This window comes from Temnothorax americanus, unplaced genomic scaffold (genome assembly GCF_048541705.1).
Source record: "Temnothorax americanus isolate GAGA-0224 unplaced genomic scaffold, ASM4854170v1 Scaffold57, whole genome shotgun sequence".
Lineage (NCBI taxonomy): Eukaryota > Metazoa > Arthropoda > Insecta > Hymenoptera > Formicidae > Temnothorax > Temnothorax americanus.
Genome location: NW_027509721.1, coordinates 867,485 through 890,099, shown reverse-complemented (window position 1 = coordinate 890,099; position 22,615 = coordinate 867,485). Strand labels below are relative to the sequence as shown.

Sequence of the window (22,615 nt, the reverse complement as noted above, 5' to 3'; positions counted from 1 at the left end):
CCTAATTTACATCTGTCCTACGATCTATTTTTTTTGTTCTATTCACTTTTTATTTTATGATTTATTTTTTTTGCGCTCTGATTATTTTGTTTCTACTGTAGGTATTAGGTAGACATCATGACAATGACTTTGCAGGCGCCTTTTGCATGTACATGATTCATTTATTATATTCACTATACTTTTATTCAAACTACTTATAAACCAATCTTATAATACTTGTGAATTGCAAGACTAATCTGTAATCTGTGGCGCCATAAGGCTTCTATCAGTCTCTGCGAGATCGATCTGAAGAAGAAAACGTTTCTCTGTTCGCAGAACCACTTCAGGAGCCGCGCTTCACCAATCAACCGTCCAGCAGTGGCAATATACTTAGCGAGAATCGCACAAAGTTTCTGCAATGCCAAGCGAGAGGTAGGAATCACAACCGTAACATATGGGCTTTCTCTGAAAATTTCCTGGCGTAGGGACAACAAAGAGAGATAGAGAAAGAGTTCTTGAAAATTTACTCCGGTAATAAATTTTAGTAACAACTCTTGAATCTTGGAAAGTGTTGCGCATCTCTGTTTACACTTGTAAAAATTTTGAATTTATCTTTCTGAACAGATAAAGATTTGATTTTTTTTTTAAATAAATTGTTGCTTTAATTCAATACTAAGATAGCTTTAAGTAGCAAGATCTTTAGAGATACTGCAAATTTAGTTTTATTGCTTTCTAAATATGCGATAAAAATAAAAACCCATTTGTTATTACCATTTTGTTTATCCATTTCATCCAATTGCCAATAGTTCGAGCTATTCTGGCATCAATTTGTACGAATTGTCAAAATTTCTCGGGGTTTTAGTGCCTAAGTATACAATCAATATATTACTTTGAATAAAAAAAATAAACAAAATATGAAAGAGCGAAAGAGAAAGGTAAGGACCGCAGCAGCATCGAGGATCGATAAGGTTCGCCGCATGGCGTTTCATTGTCCTGCAGAAATATCGGGTGACGTACAGGCGGATGAGACGGTGGCCAGATGAAGCCTTATCAATGTCCAACGTCATGTAATTCAATCGTATGACCCTGTACTAATGGTATTAGATAGCTCGCGGGCTGTAGCATCGTCCGTGACTTTGCATTGAATCATTCACGAGTTTCTTCACGTTAAATTAGTCTTCAACTGAAGATCGTACAAATAGTCACTTTTACACAGTTCAAAGGAAGTATACTTGTCAATGAGAGAGGTGGCCTGTGCATTTTTTAATTATTATCTTTACACAATTTTTAAACCTTTTATTCTTTAACTGTCTTTTAGACTAAACAGTTGAGAAAAATTACTTAGGTATGTACAACTTTGTGTCATCTTCATAGGCAATCCTCAACCAAAGTACAAATGGTTCAAAGACGGAATGCCTCTCAACGTCGAGCTCACTTCGGGGCCTTACTACCGTATTCAGAGGACAGGGCGTGAGGACGCTGGGGTGTATCATTGCGTCGCAACGAACGACGTGGGGTCCATATTCAGCGATCGTCTTGTCTTCGCCGTAGCTTGTGAGTATCATTTCAACAAAGATATATATCTATGTTGCGGATTACGGATTGACGACAGATCGACGTTTTGATTCGCTTCAGATATGGGAACATTCGACGATCTCACGGAGAAAGTGGTGACCGTCGAGTCGGGTAGCGCCGCGATTCTGGAACTACCTCCGATTGAAAGCCATCCCACCCCTGACGTAACATGGTTCTCCTCGGACGGGACTCCTTTGTACGGCATAAAGTACGCTACGACCCATCACACGTTAATTATACTAAACGCTTCGGAAAACGATGAAGGCTCATACAGGTTTGTATAATTTATGCAATCAAGTGCGCAGAAGTAGCTTATCGCACAACATCGCTGTCTTAAAATTCCTAACAAACGAAGTTTACACTTATACCTTTCTGATGATACAGAGCGAAGGCTATTAACACTCAATTGGGCAAGGAGGAGATCAGTCCGTTTTTCAAATTGAAAGTTACCGGTGATCCGAACGCGGAGGTAGCTCCTACCATAATTGTCAAGCCGCAGGACACGCAAATAATCAAGGATCAAGATGTCACGCATTTAAATTGCATCGCAAATGCCAGGTATTCGCGAATTTTTGTTTATTATTTGCTGCATGTGATGATTTTTCTTCTTAATGCACAAACCATGTCGTCAATGTTTTCTTTCAACTCCAGAAGATTCGGAATTGTAGCTTTAATATCGAGGCTTTAATATCGTTTCAGATCGCTTCACGAGCTAAGGACTTTGTGGATGAAAGACGGCATTCCGATCGAAAACTCTAGGATATCGTATAGCTTTAACGATTCTTGGAACAGAACACTCGCATTGATTTCAGCCAACATAACTTACACAGGAATTTACTCCTGCCACGTGGACTTGCGCAGTGGTGGTTATCCGACTGTAAATGCTAGCGCTAAAATCGTTGTATATGGTAAGCGTGATCGACAATAAACATATATATATAGATGATAAATATTAAATATGTGAATAATTCAGTAAAATACCGATAAGAAAATAGTCTTGTGACTATGTTTTAAAAAGTAAGAATACAACACTGAAAATAAAAATAGGCCTGAGTCATTCTTAAATTTGTCGTTATGCTTTTCTAGAAAAACCGACATTTATAACAGAATTGAAAAGGGAAACTCTAAGCGATTACGGGTCCACGGTAACGTTACCATGCGACGCTAATGGCGTGCCGTCTCCTACAATAAGTTGGTTCCGTAATGCCGAGCCTATCGATCATTTACTGGGAACTAGGTACGCCTCGGCAAATATTTGCCTTTGTGATCATTAGAATCCGAGAAAAGGATAGAGAGGGAGAGGGAGGGGGAGAGAGAGAGAGAGAGAGAGAGAGAGAGAGAGAGAGAGAGAGAGAGAGAGAGAGAGAGAGAGAGACGGAGACGGAGACAGAAGCTTTTTAATTATTTCTATTTTAATTTATCAGTTCTATTTTAATTTATCAGTTCGAAACGTAGTGCTATTTTGTACATTTATGCCAGTTAATCGAGGAATAAATCAGTACTTGCTGTTTAATCACTGGCGGCGAAATTAATTTTTTATATTTATCAGTTCTGTTGGAATTTTTTCCTGTAATTTATAATTGTTTCACATGGAAGTGATGAGTGAGAAATAAATGTTTTATTCTAGATATTTTTATTACAAATTAAAAAATATACATATGTGATAAAATATTAAAGGAATTATCATTAAAGAAAAGATAATTTGAAATAAGAAAGATTAAATTTGGAAAATATTTTATAATTTTAATTATTTAAATTCATTTCCGCCTATATATAAGAAGAAATCAGAACTCGAAAATTATATTTAAGCATTTTATTATTGTTTTACTCGTGTTATTACAGATACATGATGGAAGAAGACGGCTCACTGACGATTAAGAAATTAACTATGGATGACTCAGGGATGTTTCAGTGCCTCGCGTCTAACGAAGCCGGCGAATCGTCCAGTTATACCTGGCTGAAAGCGAAAAGTAAGTTTTTTTATAGTTTCCATAATGTATTGCGAAATTTAAAAAATAGTGAAATTATCAGTCTGTATCCAGAGTGTTCGCAAAACACGCGACTAAAATATCAATACAATCTTTTTTATTTTATATAAGTCGAGATTTTTATAAGCAAAACAGAGGAGATAATGAAAAATTATAAATAACGCAAGTGTACAATTTAGTTTCGAATATCAGGTGAGCTTACAATTTATATGTTGTTTATTTGTTGTCTTTTTTTGGCCAGCGTATAATATAAATCATAACATAGATAATTTCTTATATTAATAGCAAGATTGCTAAGTTATATACAAATATGTTAGATATTGTTTAAAGGAAGATACTTTTGAGTCGCGTTTTTCGCGGACATTTCACGTATGACGTAATAATGTCGCAAGCAGAGTTAATATAAATGACGTGTTTTTTGTGTGCGGCACAGAAAAAGGATTAGGAAGCAGATTGAGAAACAGAGTTGCCCGCTGGGCGGCTGGCTACAATGTAGTCAGAATTCGCCAGTCTGATCGCCGTTTTATGTTCTCTCAATATCCAAACAGTAAGAATATTGCAGCGAGATTTCCACACTTCTTTTTTATTATCATTTTCGGCACATGCTTAAAGACTGCGTATAAATTTCACTTCACGATTTTTTGCTTTTTCTAGTGACAAATTTGCGTGTAGCTCTGATAAGACAAACAGCACCATGTCAGCATTTTGGAATATTTATTACTGCTCCACGATTATAGTTTATAGAATTTTAGCGAAAAACATTGACCAATTCTACTCTCTTTTTCATGATTAGTGATTGTAATTGTATATAGTTGAATGTTTTTCTATACGATATTTTTGAAGAAACATCAAATGGAACGATTTGCCGTATTTTGCCGTAATGAAATAATAATCTTTAGCACGCGTCTGCGACATTGCAAGTAACACTGACATGCACGTCCTGTTTTCTCAAACATTAGAGATATATTTTCAATAAGACAAATTTTTTTCTGGATTTTATGAATGTCTCAAGATAAGTGCCATTAGCATTTAGCATTTAGCGATTATTTTACGGCATTTATCATTAAATATGACTGTACTTATTGTTACTGTTAGTTATAAGTTTGCGTAGTTTTGCTATTAAATATGTGTTTGTGTTATGCTTAAAAATAAGCTTTTGTCTTTTGAAATCAGCGTAGAGAGATAGAGAAGAGGTGAGAATTACAGATGGGTTTAATATTGCAAGCGGCGATTGATCACCCTTTTTTCATTTGCACGTTGTGAGAAAACATTTGGAAAGAGATTCGATATTAATGACAAAATTTCTGTAATTTACAGCGTCTGGACCGATAATGGAAAATGGACCACAGAATCTAACAGTATTAGATGGCAAAGATGTAACTCTGAGTTGCAATGCGATTGCGTCGCCTAAGCCAAATGTCACCTGGTATTATAACGGTAATTAAATCAAAGCTAAATTATAGTTAATTATTATTTTTTATATAATATTATTGTATATGTGTGTATACATATATAACATAAATATGTTATATAAATTTTAATTTGGTTGCTACACTTATTTGTGTGTGTGTGTGTGTGTGTGTGTGTGTGTGATTTTTATAAAATTAATTGTAAGATATATAAGATTAATATATCACAAGGGATGTTTCTGAAGTTCTGGGAATTGTGCTCTAAGTCTTTTATTTTATTCATTTTTATTGCCCGCGGCGCGATTCTCGGAACTTTGGAAATATATTCCTTTATTACGAAGTGCTATCTCCCCGCGCGTTTACATGTTTAAATGTTTAAATGTTTACATTTGATTGCAACAGATACGATACCTGTGGAGATTGCCGGGAGAGTACAAGTCTTGGATAATGGCGATCTTTTAATCGCGGCGGTGAAGCCGAATGACGCGGGAAAATATACTTGCATCCGCGCGAACGAAGCCGGCTCTGTTAACGGATCGGCATACTTGACTGTTATGGGTGATTATTGAGACAAATGTTTATAAAAAAAAAAGCTCAAGCGAATCATGAAAGCATGTTTTCTCAAGATAGAAATCGATTCTTTTGCTCGAATTTCGTTGGAAACATTGCACAGTTTGTCGTATATAATTTGTATCTGTGTTACAGTTCGGACTCAAATTATCCAACCACCTGTTGATACGTCCGTGCTTCTCGGGCGTACCGCCGAATTGCAGTGTAAAATCTCAAACGATCCCAGCGTTGTATATGATATGGCATGGTTTCACAACGGACAGTACGTATAAGGAGAAATATTATAATGCAAATAACGTCAGTTGAACAGTTCGAGATTAGAAATGTAATAGCTTACTTTTTTTTAAACTTATCTATGGTTGAAGTGTTATTCTCCAAAACATCGATATTAAAATCTGATTGATCTAAGATATTTAAGAATTATTTACATTATGTACCTCGAATATGTTAATTTTATCAATTAAATTGTTGATTTATAGAACCAGCAAAATTATTCGAATCGGGAGGACAAAATCCTGTAATTCTTCTGACGTTTGAAGATTTTAAAGTGATACATTTTGTTGTTACAGAGTGATAAACACGCAAGCGAGTCAAAGGGTGAAGATGCGATCGGATGGCACTCTCGAGATCGTCACCGTTCGAGCTTCCGACGTGGGCGAGTATACTTGCTCGGTGGTGTCACCGGGTGGCAATGAAACGCGATCCGCTCGTTTAAGCGTGATCGAATTGCCGTTCCCACCGATCAACGTCATGGCCACGCGGGTCGAAAAGATCTCGCCGCGCACGATCAACGTCTCGTGGGTACCCGGCTTTGACGGCAACAGCCCTACTAAGAAATTTATAATCCAGAGACGAGAGGTGTCCGACCTGGGTAAGTGTAATCTGAATATAAAAACTTAAATGTACTTTAAATATAATTGAATACGTATTAATGTTATACCTACTTATATTTTCTGACATGTTAATATTTCTTGAATATACATAATCGCATGAATATTATGTGTGTTCAGAAAAAACACTTTATAATTTTTCAATAGAAGATTTAATTATAAAATTGATATTATGATTGTTTATTTTTATATCTCTATATATTTAATTTATAATATGTGTTATGTTGTAAATAGGGCCTATACACGACCCAATATTAAATTGGATCACCGAACGCGATAATGTGTCCGCAACCAGTCGATGGGTATTGTTGAATAACCTGAAAGCCGCGGCGTCTTATCAATTTCGTGTTAGCGCCGAGAATAGCGTCGGCGAAGGTCCATCGTCAGCAGCCAGTGAAATCGTCGTTCTACCTCAAGAACGTAAGTGATTAGGAAGATTGCTCAAGTAATTAGTTCAATATGAAATAACAATATAATATATTTTCCTCGCTATAGTGAATCTTTACCAAAATACGGGTAAACTTATGGACCGATCTCTAATGTGCAATTTCGATATAGCATTAAACGCTTTATTTTCATTTTTAGCACCCAGTGGTCCGCCGATTGGCTTTGTCGGCTCAGCACGTTCGTCATCAGAAATAATAACGCAATGGCAACCTCCGCTGGAAGAATACCGAAATGGTCATATCTTGGGATATATATTGAGATACACGCTTTTCGGATACAACGACAGCCCGTGGACGGTGCAAAATATTACCAATGAAGCGCAAAGAAATTATCTCATTACAGATTTAATTACATGGAAGGACTATGAAGTGCAAATAGCGGCTTATAATGAAAAAGGCGTGGGTGTATACTCGAAGGGTTTGCAAATAAAAACCAAGGAAGGAGGTAATTAATACTAGGAATTAATTAAGATATATATAATTCTATAATATTGTATAAATAAATTAAATTATAATTTTATTCTTTACAATATTGTAATTTTATAACATTTTAATTTAAACGATCTATTTTATTATTTTAACATAGTAAATAAATTAACTTATTAAAATATAATGGATTAACATACTATTACTCTAGAATGTTATATAAATCAGTTAAAAATTGAAAAAAATAATTTTTACAGTCCCGGAAGCACCTCCCACAAATGTAAAAGCGAAAGCACTCAATTCAACGGCGGTGAAAGTTTGGTGGAAGCCACCGAATCCTCAAAATATCAATGGTATTAATCAGGGATACAAATTGCAAGCCTGGATCGGTGGTAATTTTACAGAAGCGAATGAATACAAATCGATGACTGTGCCGCCGAGTTTATTTGATCCGCTCGCCGAGCAGAACGCTATTATCATAGGTTTAAGAAAGTACACTCTGTATAATATCACGGTGCTCTGCTTCACCGATCCAGGTGACGGTGAAAGAAGCTCGCCCGTTGAAATTCACACTCGTGAAGATGGTATGTTTACCTATAATAACTACTTGAAAATTATTAATTATATTGCTATATTTATAAAGATGATTTAATTGAAAAGTTATTTTTGGCACATTTTCAATTACTTTATATAATAAATAGATACGAATAAAATTATTCTTGTAGATATTATTTATTTTTATGTATTTATAATCTGTTATAGTACCTGAAGAAGTGGAGAATCTACAATTTGAAGATATCAGCGATCGTGCGCTAACGGTTAAGTGGGGTTCCCCCAAAGAGACCAACGGAATATTGACACATTATCAACTGAAATACATGATTAAAGACATTCCAGATTCTTTGCGCGTCGAAAACTTCACGGCGGATGTGTTATCGACTAAAGTGGAGCATCTTCAGGTAGTCATCGATGTAAACTAGTGATATCAAGTGATCGATGTAAACTAGGTCAATTTCAAGCAGCATGAATTTATAGAAAAGAAACATAGTAAAAAGTCTAAAAATCATCAAGTTACAAACAAGATAATTTAAAAGTGTAAGAATTAAATATAATTATTATTTATTCTTGTTTTTTTCTTTTCTTAGGCACTGACCCACTACAAATTTGAAGTGAGCGCTTGGACATCGGTTGGACCCGGTAAACCGAAAGTGGCGACCATACAATCAGGCATCGAACCGGTGCTACCGGAACCTCCTACAAAGCTGGCGTTATCCAACATAGATGCGTTTTCCATTGTGTTACAGTTCACGCCGGGATTCGACGGAAACTCGTCCATCACAAAGTGGACAGTGCAGGTTGGTCAATCTACAGTCAATACTCCTTTTGAAATAATCTAAAATTATTATTCTCGTTACATCTTTTCATATATAATAAAATTTTGTTGAAGTAAAATTTATTTTATGTTGAATGTTTTATTATCTATTTACTCTTTTAAGGCTCAAAATATCTGAAAAATATCACGTTCTCAGTAGTACTAATTCATGAATTTTATAAGATTCATTCTTAAGACAATCGAAAAAATTTAATGTGATAGAATAACGCGATAGATGAAAAACAGAAAATAAATCGAAAGAAGTAATATGCGAGATCAATTGTTGTCGATTTCTTAGGCACAAACGGCGCGAAACTCGACGTGGTACAATATCTACGAAGTGTCCGATCCCGACGCTAGTACAATCACCGTCGATGGTTTGACTCCCTTCATGCAATACAAACTTCGTTTAATTGCAAACAACGTCGTCGGTGCTTCGCAGCCTTCCGAGCCGACCAAAGAGTTTCAGACGATTCAGGCACCACCCTCTCATCCCCCGAAAAACGTCACGGTCCGCGCGATGAATGCCACCGAGTTACGTGTTAGGTGGATTGTAAGTATCGTTACCGGATTATAAAAAATATTATCTCTATATTAATTATCAACGAAGAATAACGATTAGAGAGATTATATTGTAAAAACTGTATTGTTTTCTGCGTAGCCATTGCAACAAATAGAATGGTACGGAAATCCACGAGGATACAATGTTACTTATACGGAAGTGCGATCGAACGTCTCAAAGAGTAGTATTATCGACGATCACACCGCAAATTCATACGTTTTGGAAAATATGGAGGAGTACGCTGATTATGAAATAGTGATGCAAGCGTTCAACGACGTCGGTTCTTCAATGACGAGTCCAAAAGCCATCGAACGAACTCGTGAATCAGGTATGTCTTTTATATATATAAGTACGTAGTTACGCAAAAAGGAAGCAACTCTTCAAAATGCAATTTTTCGAATATAGTTATTTTAAAAGAACGTTAGAAAAATAAAGTTGTACAATTAAACTAGAAATAAAATAATTTTTTTTAATATATATATGTACGTTGGTTTCTAATAATTGATTTGACATTAATGTAATTATTTCTTGAAACTCAAACATTTGCAAAACAGATGATACAGTCGATTTTGTGTGAAACATTTTTCACACACCTTGTAAAGATACATGACATCTTTCAGTTCCTTCTCTGGGGCCGATTAACGTAGAAGCAAATGCGACATCTTCTACGACTATTTTAGTGCGATGGGGTGACGTGCCCATGGAACATCAAAATGGGCAGATCGAAGGCTTTAAGGTATACTACGGCGCGAATTCCAGATCGACCTTCCAGTACAAGAATATTCCCAGCAATACCACTTTCACAACTACCTTAACGGAGCTTCGCAAGTTTGTCCAATACCACGTGCAGGTTTTAGCCTACACGAGACTTGGTGATGGGGCACTGAGCATCCCACCTGTGAGAGTCCAGACCTTTGAAGACAGTAAGTGAAAATTTATTGCAATTGAATCTTTGCTAACAAAAACAACTGAGATGATATAACGTGTGTGGCACAGATTATGTTCTAATAATATAATTATTATGATGTAGTACAATAAATGTATATTTTGTTTTATATACATGTGAATTGTAACATGTAGTAAAGCCAAAAAGAATGAAATTCAATGATAATACTATAATTAATATTTTAAAGAATGAAATTTTCTATGATAATTCTATAATATTCTGTTTTGTATCACAGCTCCTGGTCCACCGTCTAATGTATCTTTTCCCGACGTGAGTTTGACCACAGCGCGTATTATCTGGGACACACCAGAGGATCCCAACGGAGAGATTCTTGCATACAAAGTCATGTTTCATTTAAACAACAGCCAAGATCGCCAATTTTCTAAAGAATTCCCGGCGTCAGACAGAACCTTCAGGTACAAAGACTTTTTTCCCTTTGTTTATCTGTACTTGCTTGGGATTTTATAGACCTAATTACATCGCATTTATATAAAAAGTTACATCTCAAATTTACAGATTTAAAATAAAATAAAAATTAAAAATGTGAGTTCTAAAATATTAGATTAGAAAATTTTTATTCAGTTTACGATTTAAATCATAAGATTTCCATGTTTTAGATTGAAATGTAAAAGATTATTTTAGGATTAGATCGATTAAAAATAGTAATAAGATCGTGAGTTAAAGTGTAAATTTTTTTAGATTTTTTTATCAGTTAATTTTTGAAAATATTTGTAACAAAGTTCAAGATTTTGTAATGTTACTTTTATGTCACAGTAAAAGTTTTATCGCATAATTGTCTACATGTATTTTATACAGCGGAGCACTTGAAACCGACGTATTTCAGGTGTAACATAAAAAAAGTTTGTTTATTTTATGCTAAATTTTTGTTGCGATATTTAAGTAAATTTCAATTAAATACACGTATCGATATCGATTTATTACTGCAGTTTTACTGTGTAGTGCAAATTTTAATATCGCGAAAAAACTATGTGGTTATATTTTTCAAATTTTTGAAGATACTTTTAGTATGATATTCTTTATATATTAAACATAAATTTATTTAGTTCTTAACATTCTTAATAGTCATTTTAATTGATAATTAATATGCTACATTGAGTCTCCCATTAGAACTCATAAAAAGATCTCGTACTTTGTTATATGTATAATAAATGTTCTCAGAAACTAACGGGTTAAAAAATCTAAAAAAATTACATGTTGACATTATTTATAAAGAAGCTCATTTTTTAAATTGTTTGCAATTTTTGACATGATTCTCCTTACAACCTCCTTAAATATCACGATAATCACTTGCAGAGCCACCGGACTCGAGTCCGAGCAGTATTACATGTTCTCCGTGACGGCGCAGACGAGATTGGGTTGGGGTAAGACGGCCTACGCGCTTGTATTTACCACGAACAACAGAGAACGTCCTCAAGCGCCGTCAGTACCACAAGTAAGCAAATCGCAGATCCAGAGTCGTCAGATCACTTTTAACTGGACGCCAGGCAGAGACGGTTTTGCACCGTTAAGGTACTAATATCTTTCTCGCATACGATCGACCTCTACCTGTTAAACTTCATATCAATCCCTTCTTTTGTTCCGATAGATATTACACAGTGCAACAGTCGGAGAATTCCGGACCGTTCCAAATTATCCCCGAGAGAGTGGAGCCCACTCTGACGTCTTACACGGCTAACAATTTAAAGCCTTACACGCACTATCAGTTTCGCATTCAGGCTACCAACGACATAGGTCCTTCAGAGTGGAGTAATGAGTCCGCTCAAGTACAAACTCTGCCTGCAGGTATGTATCAAAGATAAAATAATACGAGACGCTCAATGAAACATTAGAAAGGACAGCTTTATTAGAAAAATTAGGAAAATTACAGGAAACGAAAATTTAAATTCTTTCTCGGCATTTTTTAAATCTCTGTTCTTTCCACTTTTCTTCGAACAAATTTTTTAACACTGGCAAAAATATCACATTTCTTACAGCGCCGTCAAAGGGTGTCACTGGTCTGAAAGTTGTACCGATAACAACATCCAGCGTCGAAGTTCATTGGAACATGATCGACGAAGTGCATTGGAGCGGTGATTATGAAACGGGTGGTTATCGTATCGTTTATCAGCCGGTATCGGATTTCCCGACGCCTCTTCAGGCAACGCCGAAAGAAGAGATTCTGGGAATCAAAGTGAGTGTATAATATATCTTTAAAACATAGATATATTTTCTTGATAATGTCAATTTAAATTTATGATATAATATCAAGATCGATTGTATGTATCTTTTGGTTCTAACTAACGCAATCCACCCTCACTTTGTTGCAGCAAACGAAAATGGTTTTAAGCGACTTAACAGAGGACCGATATTACGAGATTGTAGTGCTACCATTTAACTCGGAAGGCGAAGGCCCGCCAAGTCCGCCGGTCACCGTGTACGTGGGGGAAGCGGTTCCTACGGGAGAGCCCCAACACCTGAAAGCCGAGCCCATCTCTTCCACCGAAGTCCATTTGCGTTGGAAACCTCCCCAAGCCAATATGCAAAATGGTGATTTACTAGGATATAAGGTAATAATTATTTCGCTCATTGTCAGTTAATTAGCAACAGATTAATCGCTCTATATATTGCTTTTATAAACTCAATAATAGATTATAATCATGGCAAATTAATAGCTCTTTGTTTTGCCTATATTAAGTATAGATTAATTATTGTAAATTGATACTACAGTCTTACTTTGTTCATTATCTGTATTATTTTGTATTTATTATAACAGATATTTGTTTTATTGCAGATTTTTTATTTGGTGACTGACTCTCCTCAGGACTTAGAGAAAAAACAGGAGGAAGAGATAGAAGTTGTTCCAGCGTCTTGTTTGGCGCACAATTTAGTCTTTCTTGACAAGTATACAGAGTATCGCATACAAGTTTTAGCGTTTAATCCAGCTGGAGATGGCCCACGATCTCCGCCAATTACTGTGAGAACGAAACAGGTAATTTTCTGACGCTGCGTCGTAACTGTTTCGAACAATATCGAGATTTTCAACTTCGAATATTTACAAAACGGTATTTAAATTAAACATGATGTAATTGCAGGACATACCAGGACCGCCATATCATTTACAATTTAACGAAATTACCATGACCAGCTTGCGCGTCTCTTGGAAGCCGCCGAAATTACGCAACGGCGAGATAGTTGGTTACATTGTCACATATGAAACGGCCGAGCAAAACGACCGTAAGATAAATTAATGTTCCTTTAAAAAGATCACAGTATTTGACATCAAGAATTTAACTTTATACTTTATCTTTTTATACACTATTATTACTTTTTCGATTTACAATCATCAGAGCATTCTGTATTTCGCTTTACTTAATATATATCTACGTATATTATATATTATTTATAAATGAACGAGTTAATTTTATTCCGAGAAAAATTCATGCGCGTATTAGAGTCACTTCGTAAAGATATTACGATATATTTCATATCCTTTTCTTTTGCTGACTTGTCGACGTTTTATTTAAGGTTTCAGTAAACAAGTTAAGCAAAAAGTGACGGAGACGAGTCTTCTTATCCAGCCGCTGGAGGAGGAGGTGACGTATACTTTTATGGTTCGCGCGCAAACGATCGACTTTGGACCGCCGGTATCCGGCAATGTTACGACTGGTCCGCAAGAAGGTTCGCCGATGGCGCCCAGCAATCTCGGCGTGACCAAGACGGTTTCCAGCGTGGAACTGCAGTGGACCAACGGGGCTTCCGGCAAAGGTCCTATACTCGGTTATTACATCGAGACTCGTCGTAAAGGTAAATACACGATCTTTATACAATAGTTGTTACATATTTAGTTACATAACAGGAGTCGAAAAAACCTGTTACGAGATCTATTCAAAATTTCCTACTATTTTGTGCTACTGTTTATCGAAATTGCAACGGCAGAAAATTAAAAATGTCTAATAATTTTAATGTAAACTAATTTTTTTAATTAGCTTATAAAATAAATTTATCTAGCTTATAAAATAAATTCGGCGCATCGTGCATATTTGTTAACGTTGCAATTTTACAAAACGATAATTTACAACCATAGAGTGATTTATAAAACAAATTTCGCGTAATTCGTCATATTATTTCACATTCGCGTCCGATTCGATTATCGGTTCTGCTAACACTAATACCGTCTTTTTTATAACTGTAGCGATGGAAGAATGGCAGCATTGTAAGTGTCAACGCACGTAACTACAATGAGCGTCAGTCATTGCATTAGATGATTTTTATAGTGAGATCCCCGTTAGCGTAACAATATCGCTTTTGACAGCCCGTTGTACATTACTATACATGTACATACCATATGTGCCGTGATCGTTTGGTATTTCCAATAATTTGCATGATAATGTCATAGCATGACGTCGCCAGAAACCCATTTTATACGTTCAACCAGAATTTTACTGAAGATATATCAACTTATTTAATATTACTTCGGAGATATATATATATAGCGCTATAACATATCGTGTATACTTGTCCTGACAAAGAAACGGTCCAGTGATTGATTATATTAGCGTGATGATTTGTTGTATTATCTGTTGGGAACGCCGCAATTTTTGTTATTTAGATCGCCCCCTCTTTCTCCGCCGCAATTAATCTTATTTTTTTAACACTTTGCGTGCAGACGATATATACACACGACATATATTTTCCGCATATGTCATATAATAGCAAAATGGAGTCTTGAGAATAACCGATTACTTACTCTTCAAAGAATTTTACGCAGAAAACGGACGGCACTCAAAGTGTTAAAGTCACCAATTAGTCACCAAAATAATACGAACTCCTAGCTACCCATTTGTTATACATAGTATCTCATTTCTATCGCATTATTTTTTAGCAATACTTCTCTGATTAATTTGAAATCAACTGTTCTTTAAGAAAAATATCAGGGCTAAGTTAATCGAGTGATTAATAATATTGAAAGTGGAGGATTTCTGGCGAGTTAAATCTCAAAAGAAAAATGAATGTCTAATTGTGTTATATCATATATATATATATATATATATATTCTTCAGTTAGTTTAAATAAATTATGTTTTTTTACTGTAATAAGTAAATTATATAAAGTTGATTTTTTGCTGCAAAATTTTATTTATAATCACTCATAGAGATGCACAATATTGAAATAACAGTTTTGAGGAAAAGTTGACTCGAAATTGATCGAAGAATTTGCTACTGAAAAATCCTGTCGTACAAATGAGATCCTGTATTTAAAAAATTGATTATGTAATCGTGATATGCGTACCCAAATGAAATAATTTTTTTCCTTTAGAAAATGCCTACTAATTTAAAGATTATAAAGTAGTTTATGTATGTAATTGTAGACGATACGCGCTGGCAGACAATAGTTCGTACTAGCAACGGACCACTGACAGAGTATACTGTGTCTTATCAAAACTTACTGCCGTCCACATCGTATTTGTTCAGAGTGATATCGTACAATCGTTATGGAATTAGCTATCCAGCGTATTCCTCTGAAACGGTAAGTCTAATTAAAGAGAAACAGCTATTCGTCTGGACATTAAATTTACTTGTTTGAATATTACACTTTTATATATTTATTTTTGAAGATAAAATTTGTTGCGAACTGGTACATTTTACTAATACAATAAAATCATTTTATCGCTATGCAGATTTTGACGCCATCGAAACTGTACCTGGAATACGCATATCTGCAGCACAGGCCGTTTTACAGGCAGACCTGGTTCATGGTCACTTTAGCCGCTATATCAATTATAATTATCATTATGGTCATAGCAGTATTATGTGTGAAAAGTAAAAGCTACAAATACAAACGTAAGTTGAATTTAACATATATAAATTGATTTTAAATTATGAAAAATTAGATTATGTTAATAGATCGCTTTTCTGTAATATAATTCGATACAGATAGATTTATAATATTAATATAAATGATTACAGAAGAGGCACAAAAGACTCTGGAAGAGTCGATGGCGATGGACGCGGATGACAGGCAGGAGTCGGACCTGGAATTGTACAGATCGCGCCAGAGCGGAGGTGGTTCCGTTAACACGGCAAGCGGCACTCTGGGTAAGAGGAATACGTTGGCCCGGAAGGCGATGCATCCTCCACCACCGACGATGCTTGGCAAATCGCCCCCCAGGCCTTCCCCAGCATCGGTCGCCTATCACAGCGACGAGGAAAGTCTCAAGGGATACGATGAGAATCCCGACGACAGCAGCGTCACGGAGAAACCCTCCGAAATCAGTTCCACCGATTCCCAGGTGATTCTTCGTTAAAATGTAGGACAATGCGTAAGATTCTCTGACGAAGAGAATCTTAATCCTGCTTTTGTTTCACAGGGTTCTGAGAGCGAGAACGAGAGCGTGCAGTCCGATCCACATTCCTTCGTGAATCACTACGCGAACGTGAACGACTCGTTGAGACAGTCGTGGAAACGGCAGAAACCCGTCCGGAACTATTCATCGTACACGGACTCTGAGCCGGAAGGCAGCGCGGTCGTTAGTCTAAACGGCGGTCAGATTATCATGAACAACATGGCCAGATCGAGAGCGCCGCTACCCGGTTTCTCGTCGTTCGTTTAATTAACCGAATTACCAAGACTAGACAGAAACTTTTTTTTCTTATTCATATATCGATATCAAAATTACCGTCGCAACTACTTCGCTTCGAGCAAAGTCTCTTTTTTTTATACATATACATATAGAGCGAAAGACTTACGTCGGAGAAACACGTGTTTCGCGCGTGCTGACGGCATAGACTTATAGCAAACTTATGAGAAGCTTGAGGCATCTTCGTATTGTGATATATTGATATATATATTATTTATAATTCTCGATAAGACATTCATTTGCATTTAATAGACACTTTTGTACTTTCTCGGATTAGTTTAAGGATCCAAACAGCTAGCATACGGATCTCATACGAATGTTTCACAAATTTCGGGCCTGCGGAGTAGAAGAGTGTAAGTCCAATTATTCCTTTTTTTTCGACAGATATTTCGGTCTTATTCCCGTTCTACCTCTCAGGTATGCGATTATAGGTACACGGTTACACGCATAATTCAGTTTTGAGAGTCTTGTCATTTTCGAAGGTATTTATCGCAGACGCATTTGTGAGCGGATAATCGCGTTATCGTGTATTCGCAATATTGCAGAGCTTTCAAAAGAAGCAAATATCAATTCAGAATTAACGTTGCAATCGTTGGCCTATCATATCATCTTATCAATTCATTGAGGATTTTTATTGTGAAAATCGCGACACTGTACGTGGGACACTGTATAAAATCCGCTCTTACGCTGGCGTACTTGCGCTACGTCAGACGCTTGTAAATATGTTATATATCTTTCCGTAAGAATGTAGATTTTGTATAATGCTACTACACATTGTATTGAGCGGACTATATCTATTCGCGTTTTGTGATATACAGTAAAAGCTCCATATTCGCGGGACTTACATTTTGCTAAACCGTCATAAACGTGGAAATTGCGATTCCGAAAAATAAAATATATGTAGAAAGAGTATAAAAGATATAAAAAAGTATATGTATAATATATATTTTTAATATTAATTTTTATTTTATAATTTATATATTTACACATACACATAAACACAATTTTTATTTTTCATATATATACACACATAAAAAATAAAAAAAATGTATATATATCTTTCCTATAATTTTTTCTTATTTTAAAATAAGAATTGCTTCTAGGAACTATTAAGAAATGTTATTTTTTTATCCTCGTTGTATCCTGCAATAAGCGGATCATCTTAGGTCCGTGAATATTATAGGAAATACGCAAATAAATATGGAGCTTTTATTGTACATAGATATATCATAGTTACTGAGACGCAATATTCACATCTTCTTAAACATTCTCGTTTAACATACGTCCAAAATTCAATATCGAATGGAACTACGACGATTGCATATTAATTATAAAATAAAGACTATTACCGATTCGTATTTCATAAATCATTCGTTTTACGCGAGGCTCGCTATATGCATTTAGATATAATTTTATTACTATTATTATTATTATTATTATTATCATTTTTTTTTTTTTTTTAGGAAAAAAAAAGTTCTATAAACGTCGCGAGATGCAGCGAATCCCTTTTCGTAAAAAATGTTTCTACAGAAACAATGGCCGCGTTCAGCAGACACAACCGTTCAGTTCATCTTATCAACATTCTGCGTTGATTCTAAAAGTAAGAACCAATCACGTTCGACTGCATGCTACTCAGCGGCTTGGTCTGCTGAACGCGCCCACTGTTTCCGCGACACTGCCAGTGAACGTTTGGTGCAAATTTAATTTTATTTATATACTTCCACGCGCGTATTTGGAACGACATAAAAGTATAAAAATCAGCTGTAATATTAATCGTATAGGACACTGAGAAGAAATCTGTTAATTTTTTAATAAAAATTTATGCCATTTTGGAAATTTTTCTACATCACGCTGATTTACCGAATTTATTTACCAATTTGAAACGTATTTGTGAACGACAAAAAATTAATAATTTTGACAACTAATTTTTGGACATCTACATTACTAATTTATTAATTTAATTTTTTATCGATTATATATATATCGCCAACGAGGTAAGGAATTCTTATATCAGATGGACACATGTAAGTATAAATCAATAACGCTCTTATAAATAAACAATATTTTCATATCCATTTATTAACATATCAAAGTTTTTATAAAAGAGAAACGATTTATTTGTCACGATTTATGTTTCTGTAAAAGTTGTTTCGCATAGGGTATACCATTCGCGAAGGGTCGGCGGTAAACTTGTTCCAGGAAACTGTTTAATTAGAGACCAGACTGCAATGTCAACAATGTTGAATCCACCCTTGCAGGACCATTTCTCAAAGTCACGGGCTAATACAAGCAATCCCTTTTCTATACGTCGCTCATTGTATAACGAATTAACGAAGTCAAGCGCGAAGTCTAATGTATGTGGTTGTGAGCATGTGCTTTCGTAATTATGTAATTCTATCATCCTGCTCACATATCTGAGAAAATTGACTTCGCCCTTTATGGGGCAAGAATGAGAAATTTTTGTGACAACTTCCATATTCGAAACTGAAAGAAAGGAATTTAATCAAATATGGAATACTTATAAACTATTAAAGAAAAGTTTGCTAACGAATGGATGATAAAAAAGTGATTAAAAATTTGATTATAAGAATACATCTTACTTTCCAAAATTTCAATACATCCTAAATTATCAACGAATAAACTGTTATGAGGATGCCCTTTCTTAAGACCGATAAAAATTTACGTCTTACCTTCTTTCCATATCAATGTTACATCTACGATATTTGCGATATTATTAGTAGTTTCAGGAAAAACAATAGGTATCTGACCCCTTGTAGTAGAATGAGTATACGCTTTCACTTTAAAGTTAGTGTCCTTCCAAAGTTTCTGTAAAGCGAGTAATGAATATGGCGGCTTGCTTGGATTCACATTTAACACTAGGTCGACGAAGATTGGTTTCTGTAAATGGTAAATATACGACAATTGCTTGTTGATCTCTCGGGCGACAATTAAACAAAAGTTCATTTGTATCACAGCTGACAAAGCAAATGATGCATTAACTGTAATTATAAATTAAATACTAGGCATTAGTATTTAGCAAGCAATTATATTTAATACAATAATTGCTAACCTGAACTGGGACCAAATCTTTCTTAGGTTTCTGATAAGACTCTTTCACGACACATTGTAGTCTATAGATCTGCTTTTTAAGTTCTGCCAATTGATCAAGAACTTTTTCTTGCCTAGCTTCCAACGTTCCGTGTTCCGACCTAGATGCCTAGAAAAAACATAATTAATTGCAATATAAGTACTATTTATATTGTATATTATTTTGTTCTATGTAAAGTTTATTCAACAATATTTGAACCCAATATTCATAATATATACAAATGCTAAAGAAATTTATATTATATCATGACAAATTCGAAAAATGTGTTAAATTATAATAAACATAAAACAAAATGTAGCAAATATAATTGGGCTAATATAATATCTGTGCTATAATACTTGCAGCTAACAATACTAGCTAGTAATACAAATGTAAAATCTACTGAAGGATTAAAAAAAAATATCAATAAAAAAAAATGTGCACACACATTGTTCTAGATTTATACATACAATGTTTGACTCTAACAATAACATGGATAACATTTAAACAAAAGATTCTTCTCTCCATTCACATTAGAATAAGAACAAAAAGAATAACAAATAAGAAATTAGAAAAAAAGCAAAACATGTGCTGAACGTCATACAGTAGATACCAAAGAAATGATATTCTAGAATTTCATATAAAATAAATAATTGCATTATATAATACTTTCTTTTCTCTATACAACGTTGCTACAATAATTTAGATACGTAAACGAGGAGAACAAACTTTCAACTATCTGACGCAATATTAGAAGTAACTGCACGATAAATTATCTTACGCTAAATTTACCATGCTGTTGATGAAACTTTTAACGATTAAATACAATCATGGAGAGCCAGCGTAAACAATATCTCTTTCTTTCTTTCTCACAACTCGCGGATTACTTTAATATAACAATAACATTAGGTGATTTTTGGAAATTTTTGATACGGCTTGGCACATATACCAAGGTTGCTATTGGTGCTGGCTGTACAGTTTGACACCTTGGTCGCTTATAGCAGAGTCGGCCAAAAATCACCTACTTATTAATGACGTCGGCGGATTAACCCCCGTTTCTAACGGCGCGGTCGATTCCGAATGTTTTGCCCGACCTTTGCGCTCGTGTTCGCGTTTTTGACAATATCGCGCGTCTCGCGCTTTCGCGCGCGCGGAAGTTAAATAGTCCGCACCGCCGTGAAATACGGTACTGTTCGCGCGTTCACGCCGTATTTCAGTCGGACCTTCTTCCTGGACCAATTTCCGCGAGAGACGAGAGACCGTCGACATTTCCCCGAGAGTCTCGAAAAATGAGATCCCAGGGGGGAGGGACACATCGATCAAGCCCCCCCCGAGGCGGAGAGCGAGAGCGAGAGAGCGAGAGAGCGAGAGCGAGAGCGAGAGAGCGAGAGAGAGAGAGAGAGAACCGCAGCAACGCTCCGCTCTCCCGGTCGATGGTCGATCGCGGATCAGTGTGCCCGCGGAAATTTTCGGGAGGAGTCAGTCATGTCACTCGCTCTTTCGTTCTCTTCGCGCGAGCGCGATAAGCGTGGCCGTCGGCCGTGGCGCGCGGGCACGGTGCGTCGGCCGCGAGGAGCGGCCAAGCGAAAACGAAAAAACGGAAACGAAAAGACGGAAACCTGCATAAGGCGGATAACCTGCGTGGCAATGCTGTCGGGCATCTCGGCTCCCGTGGCGAGGTCGACGGCGTCGGCGACGTCGGTGGCAGCGACGTCGGGGCAACGGTCGTCAAGTCCGTCCTCGTGAATATTTCGCATTTTGTACATCGAAAAGCGTCCGCAAATTGCACTCTCGCGGAGTAGGTCGACTACCGGCCGCACCGGATACATCCCATACGTCCTCGTCGCCATCGTCGCGTGCTCGCACATCATCTACTCTACTCGCAATGAAAACAATCCGCGCACTCTCGCGTGCCCTCGCGCCTCGCGTCGGCGCCACGTTGCCGCGCGGCGTCACGGTCGACGACGCGGTTGCGCCAGGTAGCGCGTGCGAGCGCCGGCGCTCCGCCGGTAACCTCAATCCCGCCATTCGGCGGCGACGCTTGAGGAATTCTCGAATCTCCAGGGTAGATGGCGCGACGAAGGTGATTGATTAGAAAACTCGCGGGTTTCGCGAGCGAGCGAGCGTAAAAAAAGAATCGGAGCAAAATAATCGCGAGATCCTGAGATCTCTGATCTGATCTGCGAAAATGCAGTTTCGCGAAAGGCAGCAATCGTGAGAAACAAGAGGTTATCGATCGAGGAAACGTGCAAAATGGCGGCGCCGCGTCGTCGGTAGTGTCCTCTGGCAACGAGTCCAAGCGAGCGCGCATCCGAGATCCGGGCTCGTATCCACCTTGGAGTGATCGCGGACGAGGAGGAAGAGCGGATCGCGTTTCTCCGTTCTCTGCTCGCGATCGACGATTCTGCCGTCGCGTCCGCGTCCGTGCCCGCGTCTCTGCCGCGCGTCGTCCCGTGCCACGGGATTGCGGTTAGAATTGCGTTTTTTTTTCGAACGCGCGCGTGCCGCCATCTACCGCGGACGTCGATCTGACAGGAACCCAGCGAAGGTACGGTGCAGGCGATTGGAGCTCGCGAGCGTCTCGGCGGAATCGAGCTTTTTTCTGCAGTCGCGCGACGCGCGGCCGCTATCAAAGCCCGACGCGTGTCATTGGCGTTCGCCGAGAACGTCCCGTGGAACTCCGTGACCGTCGGGATCGAACGGGACGCGCCATTGGCCACGGACGAT

At 37.0% G+C, this 22,615-nt stretch overlaps 2 protein-coding genes across 4 annotated transcripts in view; one reads left to right on the top strand and one right to left on the bottom strand.

The window, feature by feature from the left end:
• Sdk (sidekick cell adhesion molecule) overlaps window positions 1-18,251 on the top strand; it is a 30,372-nt gene extending 12,121 nt beyond the window's left edge. The window contains exons 2-33 of the mRNA XM_077419658.1: window positions 316-411; window positions 1,354-1,533; window positions 1,615-1,828; window positions 1,939-2,112; window positions 2,254-2,462; window positions 2,641-2,791; window positions 3,397-3,524; window positions 4,860-4,979; window positions 5,354-5,509; window positions 5,657-5,783; window positions 6,091-6,392; window positions 6,646-6,831; window positions 6,997-7,302; window positions 7,541-7,867; window positions 8,046-8,242; window positions 8,429-8,638; window positions 8,954-9,208; window positions 9,317-9,545; window positions 9,838-10,140; window positions 10,399-10,579; window positions 11,478-11,693; window positions 11,770-11,966; window positions 12,158-12,354; window positions 12,491-12,730; window positions 12,955-13,152; window positions 13,256-13,397; window positions 13,689-13,967; window positions 14,356-14,376; window positions 15,532-15,689; window positions 15,841-16,003; window positions 16,130-16,452; window positions 16,531-18,251. Of these exons, the coding sequence (XP_077275784.1) occupies window positions 1,392-1,533; window positions 1,615-1,828; window positions 1,939-2,112; window positions 2,254-2,462; window positions 2,641-2,791; window positions 3,397-3,524; window positions 4,860-4,979; window positions 5,354-5,509; window positions 5,657-5,783; window positions 6,091-6,392; window positions 6,646-6,831; window positions 6,997-7,302; window positions 7,541-7,867; window positions 8,046-8,242; window positions 8,429-8,638; window positions 8,954-9,208; window positions 9,317-9,545; window positions 9,838-10,140; window positions 10,399-10,579; window positions 11,478-11,693; window positions 11,770-11,966; window positions 12,158-12,354; window positions 12,491-12,730; window positions 12,955-13,152; window positions 13,256-13,397; window positions 13,689-13,967; window positions 14,356-14,376; window positions 15,532-15,689; window positions 15,841-16,003; window positions 16,130-16,452; window positions 16,531-16,773 (6,294 nt within the window). The 5' untranslated portion in view covers window positions 316-411; window positions 1,354-1,391 and the 3' untranslated portion in view covers window positions 16,774-18,251. The remainder of the gene's footprint in view (window positions 1-315; window positions 412-1,353; window positions 1,534-1,614; window positions 1,829-1,938; window positions 2,113-2,253; window positions 2,463-2,640; window positions 2,792-3,396; window positions 3,525-4,859; window positions 4,980-5,353; window positions 5,510-5,656; window positions 5,784-6,090; window positions 6,393-6,645; window positions 6,832-6,996; window positions 7,303-7,540; window positions 7,868-8,045; window positions 8,243-8,428; window positions 8,639-8,953; window positions 9,209-9,316; window positions 9,546-9,837; window positions 10,141-10,398; window positions 10,580-11,477; window positions 11,694-11,769; window positions 11,967-12,157; window positions 12,355-12,490; window positions 12,731-12,954; window positions 13,153-13,255; window positions 13,398-13,688; window positions 13,968-14,355; window positions 14,377-15,531; window positions 15,690-15,840; window positions 16,004-16,129; window positions 16,453-16,530) is intronic.
• Window positions 18,252-18,847: 596 nt separating this feature from the next.
• LOC143904758 (putative aminoacyl tRNA synthase complex-interacting multifunctional protein 2) overlaps window positions 18,848-22,615 on the bottom strand; it is a 108,172-nt gene continuing 104,404 nt past the window's right edge. The window contains exons 2-5 of one of the 3 annotated variants that reach the window (XM_077419662.1): window positions 21,508-21,765; window positions 19,871-20,017; window positions 19,491-19,698; window positions 18,848-19,284 (exon numbers count right to left, since the gene is read on the bottom strand). In XM_077419662.1, coding sequence (XP_077275788.1) covers window positions 18,929-19,284; window positions 19,491-19,698; window positions 19,871-20,017; window positions 21,508-21,759 — 963 coding nt within the window. In that variant the 5' untranslated portion in view covers window positions 21,760-21,765 and the 3' untranslated portion in view covers window positions 18,848-18,928. Of the gene's footprint in view, window positions 19,285-19,490; window positions 19,699-19,870; window positions 20,018-21,507; window positions 22,194-22,615 lie in introns of those variants that run through there. The other 2 variants (XM_077419661.1, XM_077419663.1) reach the window with 2 other exon arrangements.